The 15,920-nt window shown below is 43.7% G+C and overlaps 1 protein-coding gene across 1 annotated transcript; it reads right to left on the reverse strand.

Moving 5' to 3' along the window:
• Positions 1-15,366: 15,366 nt before the first annotated feature.
• On the reverse strand, positions 15,367-15,579 carry LOC110594316 (phosphatidylinositol N-acetylglucosaminyltransferase subunit Y-like). Its single transcript, XM_021705853.1, has one exon. It carries the CDS (start codon positions 15,577-15,579, stop codon positions 15,367-15,369), a length of 213 nt encoding a protein of 70 aa, XP_021561528.1.
• Between the last annotated feature and the right edge of the window lie 341 nt (positions 15,580-15,920).

Below are 15,920 nucleotides of genomic sequence, written 5' to 3' on the forward strand. Positions count from 1 at the left end.
AATACAATAAGGCACTAAAGTAATCCTAGCTTCATGTTTTTAGAATTAAAGAACAGGGTAGAAATGAGAAAATCAGGGACCATTGGGAACAAGCCCCAAGTGAAAAATATATTATGCCATTTCCTGTTGGGTATTATTACTAAACTGCTTATGGTCCAGTGCCCCAGCTGCAGTCACAGCCAGTTCATAGAGGCTCCACAAACCTACAAAACAACCTTCAAGGGGAGCCTGGGTGGCTCAGGCGTTAAGCATCTGCCTTCGGCTCAAGTCCTGATCTCAGGGTCCTGGGATCGAGCCCTGCATTGGGCTCCTTGCTCAGCAGAGAGTCTGCTTCTACCTCTCCCTCTGCCCCTCCCCCTGCTCTTTCTGTCTCTCTGTCAAATAAATAAAATCTTTTTTAAAATTTTTTATTGTTATGTTAATCTCCATACATTACATCATTAGTTTTTGATGTAGTGTTCCATGATTCATTGTTTGCGTATAACACCCAGTGCTCCATGCAGAACGTGCCCTCTTTAATACCCATCACCAGGCTAACCTATCCTCTCACCCCCTCCCCTCTAGAACCCTCAGTTTGTTTTTCAGAGTCCATCATCTCTCATGGTTCATCTTCCCCTCTGATTTCCCCACCTTCATTCTTCCCCTCCTGCTATCTTTTCTTTTTTTCCTTAATATATATTGCATTATTTGTTTCAGAGGTACAGATCTGTGATTCAACAGTCTTGCACAATTCACAGCGCTCACCATAGCACATACCCTCCCCAATGTCTATCACCCAGCCACCCCATCCCTCCCACACCACCCCCCACTCCAGCAACCCTCAGTTTGTTTCCTGAGATTAAGAATTCCTCATATCAGTGAGGTCATATGATACATGTCTTTCTCTGATTGACTTATTTCGCTCAGCATAACACCCTCCAGTTCTATCCACGTCATTGCAAATGGCAAGATCTCATTCCTTTTAATGGCTGCATAATATTCCATTGTATATATATACCACATCTTCTTTATCCATTCATCTGTCGATGGACATCTTGGCTCTTTCCACAGTTTGGCTATTGTGGACATTGCTGCTATAAACATCGGGGTGCAGGTACCCCTTCAGATCCCTACATTTGTATCTTTGGGGTAAATACCCAGTAGTGCAATTGCTGGATCGTATGATAGCTCTATTTTCAACTTTTTGAGGAACCTCCATCCTGTTTTCTAGAGTGGTTGCACCAGCTTGCATTCCCACCAACAGTGTAGGAGGGTTCCCCTTTCTCCACATCCCCACCAACATCTGTTGTTTCCTGACTTGTTAATTTTAGCCATTCTGACTGGTGTGAGGTGGTATCTCATTGAGGTTTTGATTTGGATTTCCCTGATGCCAACGATGTTGAGCACTTTTTCATGTGTCTTTTGGCCATTTGGGTGTCTTCTTTGGAAAAACGTCTGTTCATGTCTTCTGCCCATTTCTTGATTGGATTATTTGTTCTTTGGGTGTTGAGTTTGTGAAGTTCTTTATAGATTTTGGATACTAGCCCTTTGTCTGATATGTCATTTGCAAATATCTTCTCCCATTCTGTCGGTTGTCTTTTGGTTTTGTTGACTGTTTCCTTTCCCGTGCAAAAGCTTTTTATCTTGATGAAGGTCCCAATAGTTCATTTTTGCCCTTGCTTCCCTTGCCTTTGGCGATGTTTCTAGGAAGAAGTTGCTGCGGCTGAGGTCGAAGAGGTTGCTGCCTGTGTTCTCCTTTAGGATTTTGATGGACTCCTGTCTCACATTTAGGTCTTTCAACCATTTGGAGTCTATTTTTGTGTGTGGTATAAGGAAGTGGTCCAGTTTCATTCTTCTGCATGTGGCTGTCCAATTTTCCCAACACCATTTGTTGAAGAGACTGTCTTTTTTCCACTGGACATTCTTTCCTGCTTTGTCAAAGATGAGTTGACCATAGAGTTGAGGGTCCATTTCTGGGCTCTCTATTCTGTTCCATTGATCTATGTGTCTGTTTTTGTGCCAGTACCATACTGTCTTGATGATGACAGCCTTGTAATAGAGCTGGAAGTCTGGAATTGTGATGCCGCCAGCTTTGCTTTTCTTTTTCAACATTCCTCTGGCTATTCGGGGTCTTTTCTGGTTCCATACAAATTTTAGGATTATTTGTTCCATTTCTTTGAAAAAAGTGGATGGTATTTTGATGGGGATTGCATTGAATGTGTAGATTGCTCTAGGTAGCATTCATATCTTCACAATATTTGTTCTTCCAATCCATGAGCATGGAACGTTTTTCCATTTCTTTGTGTCTTCCTCAATTTCTTTCATGAGTATTTTATAGTTTTCTGAGTACAGATCCTTTGCCTCTTTGGTTAGATTTATTCCTAGGTATCTTATGGTTTTGGGTGCAATTGTAAATGGGATCGACTCCTTAATTTCTCTTTCTTCTGTCTTGTTGTTGGTGTATAGGAATGCCACTGATTTCTGTGCATTGATTTTATATCCTGCCACTTCACTGAATTCCTGAATGAGTTTTAGCAGTTTTGGGGTGGAGTCTTTTGGGTTTTCCACATAAAGTATCATATCATCTGCAAAGAGTGAGAGTTTGACTTCTTCTTTGCTGATTTGGATGCCTTTTCTTTCTTTTTGTTGTCTGATTGCTGTGGCTAGGACTTCTAATACTATGTCGAATAGCAGTGGTGATAGTGGACATCCCTGCTGCATTCCTGACCTTAAGGGGAAAGCTCTCAGTTTTTCCCCATTGAGAATGATATTCGCTGTAGGTTTTTCATAGAAGGCTTTTATGATATTGAGGTATGTACCCTCTATCCCTATACTCTGAAGAGTTTTGATCAAGAAAGGATGCTGTACTTTGTCAAATGCTTTTTCTGCATCTATTGAGAGGATCATATGATTCTTGTTCTTTCTTTTGTTAATGTATTGTATCACGTTGATTGATTTGTGGATGTTGAACCAACCTTGCAGCCCAAGGATAAATTCCACTTGGTCGTGGTGAATAATCCTTTTAATGTACTGTTGGATCCTATTGGCTAGTATTTTGGTGAGAATTTTTGCATCCATGTTCATCAAGGATATTGGTCTGTAATTCTCCTTTTTGATGGGGTCTTTGTCTGGTTTGGGGATCAAGGTAATGGTGGCCTCATAAAACGAGTTTGTAAGTTTTCCTTCCATTTCTATTTTTTGGAACAGTTTCAGAAGAATAGGTATTAATTCTTCTTGGAATGTTTGGTAGAATTCCCCTGGGAAGCCATCTGGCCCTGGGCTTTTGTTTGTTGGGAGATTTTTGGTGACTGCTTCAATTTCTTTAGTGGTTATAGGTCTGTTCAGGTTTTCTATTTCTTCCTGGTTCAGTTTTGGTAGTTGATACATCTCTAGGAATACATCCATTTCTTCCAGGTTATCTAATTTGCTGGCATAGAGTTGCTCATAGTATGTTCTTATAATTGTTTGTATTTCTTTGGTGTTGGTTGTGATCTCTCCTCTTTCATTCATGATTTTGTTGATTTGGGTCATTTCTCTTTTCTTTCTGATAAGTCTGGCCAGGGGTTTATCAATCTTATTAATTCTTTCAAAGAACCAGCTCCTAGTTTCATTGATTTGTTCTACTGTTCTTTTGGTTTCTATTTCATTGATTTCTGCTCTGATCTTTATTTCTCTTCTCCTGCTGGGTTTAGGCTTTCTTTGCTGTTCTTTCTCCAGCTCCTGTAGGTGTAGGGTTAGGTTGTGTATTTGAGACCTTTCTTGTTTCTTGAGAAAGGCTTGTATTGCTATATACTTTCCTCTTAAGACTGCCTTTGCTGCATCCCAAAAAAATGTGTATTCCATTGCATTGGGATGGAATGTTCTGAATATGTCTGTGAAGTCCATTTGGTCCAGTGTGTCATTTAAAGTCTTTATTTCCTTGTTGATCTTTTGCTTAGATGATCTGTCTATTTCAGTGAGGGGGGTGTTAAAGTCCCCCACTATTATTGTATTGTTGTCAATGTGTTTCTTTGCTTTTGTTATTAATTGGCTTATATAATTGGCTGCTCCCATGTTAGGGGCATAGATATTTACAATTGTTAGATCTTCTTGTTGGATAGACCCTTTAAGTAGGATATAATGTCCTTCCTCATCTCTTATTACAGTCTTTGGTTTAAAATCTAATTTGTCTGATATAAGGATTGCCACCCCAGCTTTCTTTTGATGTCCATTAGCATGGTAAATGGTTTTCCACCCCCTCACTTTCAATCTGGAGGTGTCTTTCGGTCTAAAATGAGTCTCTTGCAGACAGCATATCAATGGGTCTTGTTTTTTCATCCAATCTAATAGCCTGTGTCTTTTGATTGGGGCATTTAGCCCATTTACATTCAGGGTAACTATTGAAAGATATGAATTTAGTGCCATTGTAGTGCCTGTAAGGTGACTGTTACTATATATTGTCTGTGTTCCTTTCTGGTCTATGTTGCTTTTAGGTTCTCTCTTTGCTTAGAGGACCCCTTTCAATATTTCTGGTAGGGCTGGTTTCGTGTTTGCAAATTCCTTTAGTTTTTGTTTGTCCTGGAAGATTTTTTATCTCTCCTTCTATTTTCAATGACAGCCTAGCTGGACATAGTATTCTTGGCTGCATATTTTTCTCGTTTAGTGCTCTGAATTTATCATGCCAGTTCTTTCTGGCCTTCCAGGTCTCTGTGGATAGGTCTGTTGCCAGTCTAATGTTTCTACCCTTGTAGGTTACATATTTCTTCTCCTGAGCTGCTTTCAGGATTTTCTCTTTGTCTCTGAGACTCGTAAGTTTTACTATTAGATGTCGGGGCATTGACCTACTTTTATTGATTTTGAAAGGGGTTCTCGTGCCTCCTGGATTTTGATGCCTGTTTCCTTCCCCAAATTAGGGAAGTTCTCTGCTATAATTTGCTCCAATATACCTTCTGCCCCTCTCTCTCTTTCTTCTTCTTCTGGGATCCCAATTATTCTAATGTTGTTTTGTCTTATGGTATCGCTTATCTCTCAAATTCTGCCCTTGTGATCCAGTAGTTGTTTATCTCTCTTTTTCTCAGCTTCTTCATTTTCCATCATTTGGTCTTCTATATCACTGATTCTCTCTTCTGCCTCATTTATCCTAGCAGTTAGCATGCCCATTTTTGATTGTACCTCATTAATAGCCTTTTTGATTTCAACTTGGTTAGATTTTAGTTCTTTTATTTCTCCAGAAAGGGTTTCTCTAATAACTTCCATGCTTTTTTCAAGCCCAGCTAGTATCTTTAAAGTCATGATTCTGAACTCTAGATCCGACATCGTACTAATGTCCGTATTCAGTAGGTCCCTGGCAGTCAGTACTACCTCTTGCTCTTTTTGTTGAGGTGATTTTTTTCTGTCTTGTCATTTTGTCCAGAGGAGAATAGGTGAATGAGAGAACAAAATGCTAACAGGGTAACAACGTCCCCCAGAAAATATATTCTAAACAAATCAGAAAAGACCTGAACCTGGGGGGAAAGAAAGGGAAAGAAAGAAAAAAGAAAAAGAAGAAAGAAAAAAAAAGAAAAAGAAAAAGATAAAAACAAACAAAAACAGAACAAAACAAAAAAAACCCAGAATATGATCAAATATGATCAGGCTGGTGCATAGATTAGTGCCACACACTAGATTTTGGATGTATTTTGGTCTGTTAGAAGAAAGTGCCTCCCAAAATTTTAAAGAAAGAAAAACTTATATATGTACAAAAATAAGGGTTGATATGATGAAGGGATGGAATATGACTGTAAAGATGAAAATTATAAAATATTTTATAAAAGGAATTGATAAGAAGTTGTTTGAAAAAAGAAAGAAGAAGATTTAAAAGAAAAAAAAAGGGAGAGAATGTGATCAGGCAGGAGACTAGAACAAAGCCATACACTAGAGAATTAGGGTATATTTTGATCTGTTAGAAGAAACTGTATCTCAAAATTTTAAAGAGAGAACAACTTATATATATGTATGCCAAAAATAAGGGTAACTACTATGAAGGGATAGAATATGACTCTAAAAATGAAAAATAAAAAAAATTTTTTTTTAAGATTTTATTTATTTATTTGACAGAGAGAGAGACAACGAGAGAGGGAACACAAGCAGGGGGAGTGGGAGAGGGAGAAGCAGGCTTCCCGCCGAGCAGGGGGCCCGATGCGGGGCTCGATCTCAGGACCCTGGGATCATGACCTGAGCCGAAGGCAGATGCTTAATGACTGAGCCACCCAGGTGCCCCTAAAAATGTTTTTTTTAAAAAGGGATTGATAAGATGTTGGTTGAAAAAGGGAAAAAGAAAAATTTTTTTAAAAAAAGACAGTTAAAAAAAATTTACTTTGAAAGACTAAGGAATCATGGTAAAAAAGCCATGAATTCTATGTGCAGTATTCCCCTAGAACTGGAGTTCTGCCGTTCTCACTGATCAGTAAACTTGGTCTTAGCTGGCTGTCCTCGCTGATCTTCTGGGGCAGGGGCCTGTTTCCGTGGTTTCCAAATGTCTTTGCCAGAGGCGGAATTGCCCCGCCCTTGCCCGGTCTGGGCTAAGTAATCTGCTTGGGTTTGCTCTCAGGAGCTTTTGTTCCCTGCAAGCTTTCCGTACAGAGTGAGGACAAGAGTGAAAATGGCGGCCTCCCAATCTCCACCCCGGAGGAGCTGAGAACTCGGGGCCCCACTCCTCAGTGTGCCCCCAGAGAAAAGCAGTCAATCACTCCCATCTCCCCGGTCTCCGGCTGCACTCCGTGCTCACCCGGCCTGTGACCGCACGTTTCTATCTCTGGCACCCGACCCCGTGTGGAGTCTCCAAACCCAGCAGATCCCTGCGGTGCGCTCCCATGCCACTCCTCCCGGGGGAGGAAGGTGAGTCTCCCCGGATCTGCCACTTGTTGGGTCCCTGCTGGAGGTGCAGTGGCCCGACTGTGCCACGGATCATGGTTTATGGCAACCCTGAGCTGAGAGCCCGCGCCTGGGCTCCGCCTCTGCAGCCGGCTTCCCTGCTCCAATACCTGGGAGCTCTGCCACACTCAGGCACCCCCGGTCTTCCTGTGACCCTGAGGGTCCTGAGACCACACTGTCCTCTCAAGGGTTCCACCCCCGCTTAGCCACTGGAGCTACATCCCTCAGTGGACGAGACTTCTAAAAGTTCCGATCTTGTGCTCCACGGCTCTATCACTTGCCAGAAGCAGCCGATGGAGGCCCCCTCCCCCGCCGTCTATCCTCCCAAATATCGCCTTGGATTCACTTCTCCGCACGTCCTACCTTCCAGAAAGTGGTCGCTTTTCTGTTCAGAGAGTTGTTGCTATTCTTTTCTTCGATCTCCTGTTGAGTTCGTAGGTATTCAGAATGGTTTGATCCCTATCCAGCTGAATTCCTGGGACCAGACGAAATCCAGGTCTCCTACTCTGCCATCTTGCTCCGCCCACCTCAAATAAATAAAATCTTAAAAAAAAAAACAACCTTCAAAACCACCAGTGAGCTACCTGAGCTGCCTGAGTTGCCTGCCAATATCTACCAGTCGGGGGAGACAACCTTCTTAGCCCTCATTAGCATAATGGACAATGTGAGAACCTGAGCGGGAACTGGGGCCTCTGCTGGGGGGAGGCCTGCCTAACTGCACTCTGGTGTTGCTGAGTTTCTGTTCAGCTCCAGCTGCTGCCCCAGTAAAGCCTTGCCTGTGCCTTTGAATTTTGGGTCTGGCCTCATTTCTATCATTGTGGGGTCCCAAGACCCCATCTCCAGTAGCAGAAAAGCGATTTTAATATTTCTGCAACTTTTTACATATTTCTGCATCTCTGGAAAGCGGGACAAGGCAAGCTTTCTAAAACTGCCTTTTTTGACAATAAGTGTAGGATTGGAATTTGTCTTTTGTGTAAAGCTGCTCTAGTCCTGAGAAGAATCTCTTTAGTAAGCCTTATTTGACATGCTAGAGTGACTCACTTGAGATATTATTATACATAGAAATAAATGGACCCCCAGCTTTCCTTATATTGTTGGTTTATTATAAAGGATGTAGCTCAGAAACAGCCAAGTGGAAGAAAAACACAGGGCAGAGATCCCTTGGGGGTTGGGGTGGGGGGGTGGTTTGCACAGAGTTTCTGTGTCCTCTCTGGTTCAGCCGCACTCCCAGAACAACGATGTGTTCATCAACCCAGAAGTACTTTGTTTTTTTAAGTCATCTCTATACCCAACGTGGGGATTGAATTTGCAACCCAAGATCAAGAGTAGCATGCTCTACCAACTGAGCCAGCCAGGCCCCCAACCCAGAAGCTCTTTAAAGGTTGTTTTCTTTTTTTAAATAAAGGTTTCATTACTTAGGCATCATTGATTAAATCGTCCATCATTGGTGATGGAACACAATCTCTGGTCCCTCTCGCCTCCCTGGAGGTCACAGGGTTGGGGGTTGGGGTTGGGCTGAAAGTTCTGGCCCTCTAGTCATCTGGTTGGTTTTCGGGTGAATGGCTACCACCCTGAAGCTATGTAGGGGCCCCCACCTTGAGTCATCTTGTTAGCACACAAGGCCCTCTTCTTCTCACTTAGGGAATTCCAAGGGTTTTAGGAGCACTGTGCCAGGAACAGGGGGCAAAGACCAAATATATTTTTTTATTATACCACAGAAGAAGAATTATAGGAAAATTCTGTTAACCTCATTTACCCAGGTAAATATAGATAGGTGCCTCTTTCTGGTCCACTTCTAGACATATCTAATGAAGAGAAGAGAAAGAAAATCAAGGTAAGACTCCAGAGTGGAGGACCCACATCTCACTCAGAGTGGGCTCCGAGGGCCAAAGCATCCTGTCCATGGCCCCCTGGGGACAGATTCCTACACAGACACTTCAGAAGTTTCTCCAGCTCGAGGTGACACCTAGATCTATGGTGAGAACTCTGTATTTAACAATCTTCGACAAGACCTACATTTAAAAATGCATTTGGTTGGGGCGCCTGGGTGGCTCAGTCAGTTAAGTGGTTAAGCATCTGCCTTCAGCTCAGGTCATGATCCCAGTGTCCTGGGATCGAATCCTGCATCAGGATCCCTGCTCAGGGGGGAGCCTGCTTCTCCTTCTCCCCTGCTGCTCCCCCTGCTTGTGCTCTCTCCCCCAACCCTCGTCAAATAAATAAAATCTTTTAAAAAATTAAAAAATGCATTTGGCATCTTGAATTTGTTCATTCACACTATAAATAACTGAAATGCAATTTCATCAAACCCTGCTCAATCATATTAGGAGTGTTTTTCTGGTTTCTATTTTATTATATTGCTCACAATCTATTCCATTTCTTTATAAAGATACTAGGTGGGCTATTTAAAGAAGGATTAAGGGTTTATTCCTTGTGGTTTGGACACCACTTTCTTGTATATATTGATAAGAAAGTGGAAAAATCCATTGGTGTTTCTATAATTGGAATCAGGGAATTTAGTTATGAGTTTTTAAGTTCCATTTCTTTATGAGGTACAAAGTGATAATCCTCCTTGGTGAAATCTGAAAGCCCTTTCCTTCTATTTTAATGATTATTTTCCAAGATGTAAGTAGTCTTTCATCTGTCTGCTGCTGCAATATAGAAGATAGGACTGGTCAAGGAACAGTAGGAAGTATTTGGGACAATCCTGTGACTTCTGGAAGGCTATGGAGGGAAAGACCACGAGAAGGAAGAACAAAGGATCACGGACAGTCCTGTTTCCACCCGGAGACCTTACTCCTTTTGTTTGGTACCACCAGCCCTCTGGCCAGTATTGTATTAAGTGTTCCTTCCAATCACAGCTATCACTTTACCTGGTGACAGTGGATCCTGCAGGGCTTCTGCTCATAGAAGTTCCCCCAAACCACCCTTCCCTCATTCTAATCAATGCCTTTGGTATATCCCAAATCACGCCATGCAAAATATCTTTCTGTAACCAAAACCTATAGGTAAAAAATCTGTCCTACCAGATGTCATGATAAACTATAAAGCTTTAGTAATTAGGAGAAGGTAGCTTTGGCTCAGGGACAGACTCATAGAGCTTGGGGAAGAATAGAGAGACCAGGATCAGACCTCGCATGGATGGGCCCTGGATTTTTGAGAGGCAGCAGTTCTGAGCAGTGAAGAAATGATGGTGTTTTCAACAGAGATTGCCTAGGGTTGTTGCTCTATTCATAGGATTTTATATATGATTTCGAAACCATTTGATATTATCTGGTGAAGTTAGAGTTTAAAACCCACAGTGGAGAAATTCTGGCACACAAGGATCTATCAAAAATGTTCAAAGCACCCTTATGGGTAATGGCCAGTTGCTGTGGTCTGCATGTTTGTGTCCCTCCAGAATTCAGATGTTGAAATCCTAACCCCCAAAGTGATGGTTAATAGGAGGTGGGGCCTATGGGAGGGGATTAAGCCATGAGGATGGAGCACTCATGAATGGAATTAGTGCCCTTATAAAATAGATGTCACAGAGCTCCCTGGTTCCTTCCACCCTGACCCAGAAGAGGACCCTCGCCCAGCCATGCTGCCATCCTGATCTCTTAACTTCCAGCCTCCAGAGCTGTGAGCAATACATTTCTGTTGTTCATAAACTACCCAGGCAATGTTGTTTCATTATAACTGGACATGTCATGAATGACTACAGCATGTCAACTATTGATGAGAAGCACAAAAATAACATCGAGGAAACAAAGCAGATCACACGAAGCATAGCAAATATGCGAGGATTCCATTTACAGGACACTCAAAAACAAATAGGCCCAATTCAAAAATGGGCAAAGGACTGAAGAACCAGTTCTCTAAAAGAAGGTATACAAATGGCCAGTAGGCATACAGTTATCAGGGAAATGCACATCAACACCATAATTTAAAAGGCAGATAATAGCAGTACTGGAGGGAATTGGATTGGAACTCTCATACACTGCTGGTGGGAATGTATGATGATGCAGCCACTTTGGAAAACAGTTGGCAATCCCTTAAGGTATGATCCAGCAATTCCATTCCTAGGGGTATATGCAGAGAAACGAACACGTATACCCACACAAACACTTGTACACAAATGTTCGTAATAGCATTATTTATAATGGCCCCAAAATGGAAAGAGTCCAAATGTCCATCACTGATCAACAGATTTTTCAAATGTGGCATATCCATAAGGTGGTATGTTATTCAACAATAAAACGAAAGTATGAATACATGCTACAGTCTGGACGAACCTTGGAAACCTTATGCTGTGAGGAAGAAACCAGTCACAAAGGACCATATGCTGTAGGATTCCATTTATATGAAATGTCTAAAACAGAAATATCTATGAAAACTGTCAGCACATTAACAGTTGTCTATGGTTGGAAAAAGAGATGGGGGTGATGGGGGAATAAGGAATAACTGCTGATGGGCACGGGTTTCCTTTCAGGATAAGGAAAATGTTCTAGAATTGATTGTGAAGATAGTTGCACAACTCCTTGAGCATTTTTTTTTTTAAAGAGTTTATTTATTTGACAGAGAGAGACACAGCGAGAGAGGGAACACAAGCAGGGGGAGTGGGAGGGGGAGAAGCAGGCTTCCCGCCGAGCAGGGAGCCCGATGCGGGGCTTGATCCCAGGACCCTGGGACCACGACCTGAACCGAAGGCAGACGCTTAACGACTGAGCCACCCAGGCGCCCCTCCTTGAGCATTTTAAAAACCATGGAAATTGTATACTCTAGATGGCTAAATTGTATGGTATGTGAGTTAGATTTTAATAAGGTTCTTTTTAAAAAACAAACAAAAACTGAATAGTGTATGAATCAAAGGGGCATATTTTGGGGTAAAATGATAAAGTTAACCAAGGTATCACAAGAGTAGGAGCTCTGTGACCTCGGGAGAAAGGAAATATCAAAGAACAATTCACATGGTATTCTTTTAGGAAAGCGTCTATTGGGGCGCCTGGGTGGCTCAGTCGGTTGAGCGTCCAACTCTTGATCTTGGCTAAGGTCTTGATCTCACCATCATGAGTTCGAGCCCCCGTGCTGGGCTCTGCACTGGGTGTGGAGCCTACTTAAAAACAAAAACAAAAACAAGCAAACAAAAAAGAAAATGTCTATATATATGTAGTGAGATGAGAGCAAATGAGATAGTTAAAGAAATAACTCCAGCCTTCCTGGGAAGACAGAGCCACGTGCCACTCCTCCTGCTTCCTTCTGCTGTGAATCACAGAGCAGGCTGGGCGTGCAGTGAGGCTCCACAGAGAGGCTGGGCAGGGCAGCCCCTCCTCATCCCAGGGCATCCGCACCCTGAAAACACACCTACACCTGCGCGCACTGCTCCCTTCCTTCCGCACAGACGGAGGGCCAGGCCAGAGCTGGAGCTGAGAACCCTGTTGTTTTCAGAATCCCTGCCACCGCTCCTCGGTGCCGCTGGGCCAGCTCCTCAGCCTCCAGTCTCGACACCTGTGTTTTCCCCACCACGTTTAAAAATGCCCTTCCCGAGAATAACAGTGTCCTTTGGGCCCCCTGTGCAGGCACCTCCCCTTGACCCTTGGGTTTCCCACCTGCTTCTCACGGCGGCACCCTGGGCTCTCTGCATGGTTCAAGGTTCTCAAAAGAACATATTTTGTGGAGATGGTTAGGACATTTCACATTTTCCAGAATTCCTTTACTTCACGTGCTGCCCTGATATTGTACTCTTCTGTGACAAACACTCTGATTGTGGGGGCAAAAGCATATATGCTGACTTCCCAGGCAGGGCCAGAAGGGGGTGTGCTTGGGTGGGATGTCACAGAGGAGACAGGGGCTTGTGGGGAGGGGGGTGGGGATTAAAGAAGTGAGGGGGAAGGGTTCACAAGGGTGTGCATGGCAGATACAGGAGGTGGGGGGAAATCACAAGCACCTCGCTTGCTGTGCTTACCCCAAGAGTGACCCTTGGGGCACAGTTGGGTTGGAAAGGCTTCGACTTGATCCTCTCCCTACCAAAACTCGGGGTTCCAGCTCCCCTCTTAGCCTAGTGGTGCCCTTGCCTAAGCTCAGAGTCCTTCCCCATGGCCTTGAGCACCAGGACAAATGGCAGGAGAGGAAGTCAGTGCCCATCTATCTCTTCCAGACTCCACCCTCCTATCTTGGACATGGGGTTCTGGCTTTATAAGAACTCCTGTCCCTTACCCCATAGGGCACACTCCCACCAAGGCCACCCCAGAGGACTGAAGACACCTCTTCCAGAGTGGAGGCATCCTCTCTCGAGGTTGGGCTTTCAGCTTCTTTGATCTCGAGTGCAGCTGGAGAACGGTGCAAAGGACAGAATGAGCAGCGGATGCCGGCCAGGCTGGGGAAGGACGGAAGGGAGGTTCCAGGTCGGTCCATAATCAAGAAGATCACTCCCCCCACCTTTTCTTTTTCTTCTTGGGAGCATAGAGTACAAAATTCCCAGCCTTTTGCAATGGTCAGTGGGGGCTCCAGTGTAGACAGAGGGATGGTCCTCAAGTAGACCCAAATCCCACTGCAGGGACTGGACTGCAGAGGATGGTATTGGTGCCTACTTCTGGACTCAGTCTAAATTCCAGAAAATAAAAATGGACCTTAAGGAAGCTGACCTGTATGGCTAAAAAATCGTCAGAAAGAAAACGTCAATAAATTTTTTTAAAAGTTCAATAAATTTTAAACGCACAAGCCAAGTAAATCTAAGGAGAGCTCCCCACCTCCCTATGAGCCCTGCCTCAGCCTGCTTGAGAGCCTGACAACCCGGGCCTGGGGGCTGCGCAGGTGGCCTGGAGAGGTGACTATTGGGGAGGGGATTTGGAGGGGTAGTGCCATCTTACAGAACCCAGGGCAAAGGAGTAGAAGTGGGCCACCTGGCCCAAAGGGTGGGCCACTCCTTGAGTCTTACCTCAGCTTCTGACCCACGTACTAGGTCTATCTGATAGGTCAAGTTAGACATCCCTCCACCCTCCCAGAAGGCAGCAGCCTGAAGCTGGCCCCAAGCAGCAGTTTCCAGATGACTCTTGGGACCCACCCCGCTTAGGGTCCCCAGAAATGGCAGGGCCGTGGAAAGGCCTGAAAGGCACCGGAGAGGTTCCATGTACAGGTGGGACCATAAGTCAGTGAGGAGTGGCCATGATGTTCCAGTGTCCCACTCATGTCCCCAGAGTGAGGCCAAGGCAGAGGGAAACCTGGTGTGGGCTGCAGTGGTGTACTTTCTAAACAATGGAGTAAAGAGGCTGGTGCCTTTTTTTCATCATAGGTACTTCTAACACTTTTTTTAAATTTTTTTTTTTTTTTTTTTAGAGAGAGAGGGGCGGGGCAAAGGGAGAGAGAGAATCTTAAGCAGGCTCCACGCTCAATGGAGAGCCCCACTCGGGGCCTAATCTCACAACCCTGAGATCATGACCTGAGCCAAAATCAAGAGCTGGATGCTCAACCAACTGCCCCACCCAGGCGCCCCTCACCATAGGTACTTAAAAAAAAATACTTGTTTACTTCCAGTTGTGCCACTTCTAATCATACCCTGACTTTGCATTTGCCTCTTTTCTTTGCTGGAAATCAAAGTTCAAATCCTCTTTGGTATCGCTACCAACCCCAGTGCCCCAAGTCCTGCTCAGTGTAACCCCTTTTGGGGTGTGTCTCTCTAGGCCCGTCCTTACACTTTATATATATAAATTCCTTTTTTCTTTTTAATGGAAAAGTGTCATCTTATTTTATTATTACTAATGTAATCATTTGATGCCAAAGAAATGAAGGTAATTTTACAAACACAGAATGTTTGCAAGTACATAAAATTTCCATTTTATTGTAGTTTTCTATCACACTAGTTCAAATGCATTTCTCTACAACTACTCCAACATAACTCCTTTGGAATTATTTCAGTCATCCTTAACATGTGACTCTGCCAAATACTTTGAATCTAAAATAAACATATAAAATTTTAATTATTAACTTCTAGATGAATGGGGTAAGAAAGTCATCAGGTCATGGTTGGGACTGTTAATTTCCAATAAGAAACTGTGTTGAAATGTTTCTTCTGATACAGTAGTTAGAAATTAGAATTTTCAAAAAACAAGGGCAGAACAAAAGTACAATAAAAGAAACTTCTGCAGCTTAAGCCTCCCATAGTCCTAAACCTCTGAGAGAAGCAAGGCAAAGCAACTTTCCTGCAATTTAAGTGGGTTTCCAGTATTTCCATGTAGTTGAGCTTACAAAAAAGGATGCTCATGACATGGGCGCCTGGGTGGCTCAGTTGGTTAAGCGACTGCCTTCGGCTCAGGTCATGATCCTGGAGTCCCGGGATCGAGTCCCGCATCGGGCTCCCTGCTCGGCGGGGAGTCTGCTTCTCCCTCTGACCCTCCCCCCCGTCTCATGTGCTCTCTCTCTCTCTCTCAAATAAATAAATAAATAAAATCTTTAAAAAAAAAAAAAAAAAGGATGCTCATGACATATCATTAATACATATATATCATCTTGGTTCTGGTTGTATTAATTATGCCTGAAGAGTTTAATACCCATCCAGGTCCAAAGGTGGAAGAACACAGAAACTGGTATGGTAATGGGCAGAAGCAGACCGTGAAAGCACAAGCTGGTTGTGTTGGTGCAGTCTTGTGGGGAGTTTTCTTCCACGGAGGCTGCCAACAGTCCTGCTAGAGATACCAACGGAATGAGGGCAGTCACCGTAGGAAGGGACAGAAACATTCTTCTCCCCCACTTATTACCTGCCACTCTTTTAAAAACATAAGTGGTATTAAGAAAATCTAGTCTATGAGATGCCTGGGTGGCTCAGTTGGTTAGGTGTCTGCCTTGAGCTCAGGTCATGGTCCTGGGATCGAGCCCTGCGTGGGGCTCCTTGCTCCGCAGGGACCCTGCTTCTCCCTCTGCCCCTCCCCCTGCTCTTGCACTCTCACTCTCTCAAATAAAATCTTTAAAAAAATTTAGTTGTGTGTGTTGTGGTTTTTAATTATGATCTAGTGCTGCTCCAATTCTTCTTATTATTTTAATGTGTCCTCCTAGCTGCCTGCGGTATCATATTAGGGATC

Source organism: Neomonachus schauinslandi, chromosome 1, assembly GCF_002201575.2.
Source record: "Neomonachus schauinslandi chromosome 1, ASM220157v2, whole genome shotgun sequence".
In the NCBI taxonomy this organism is placed as follows: Eukaryota; Metazoa; Chordata; class Mammalia; order Carnivora; family Phocidae; genus Neomonachus; species Neomonachus schauinslandi.

What these genes read in the sequence shown, in the direction of transcription:
- LOC110594316 (XM_021705853.1), bottom strand. Translation starts at nt 15,579, where the DNA reads ATGTTTCTGTCCCTTCCTACGGTGACTGCCCTCATTCCGTTGGTATCT.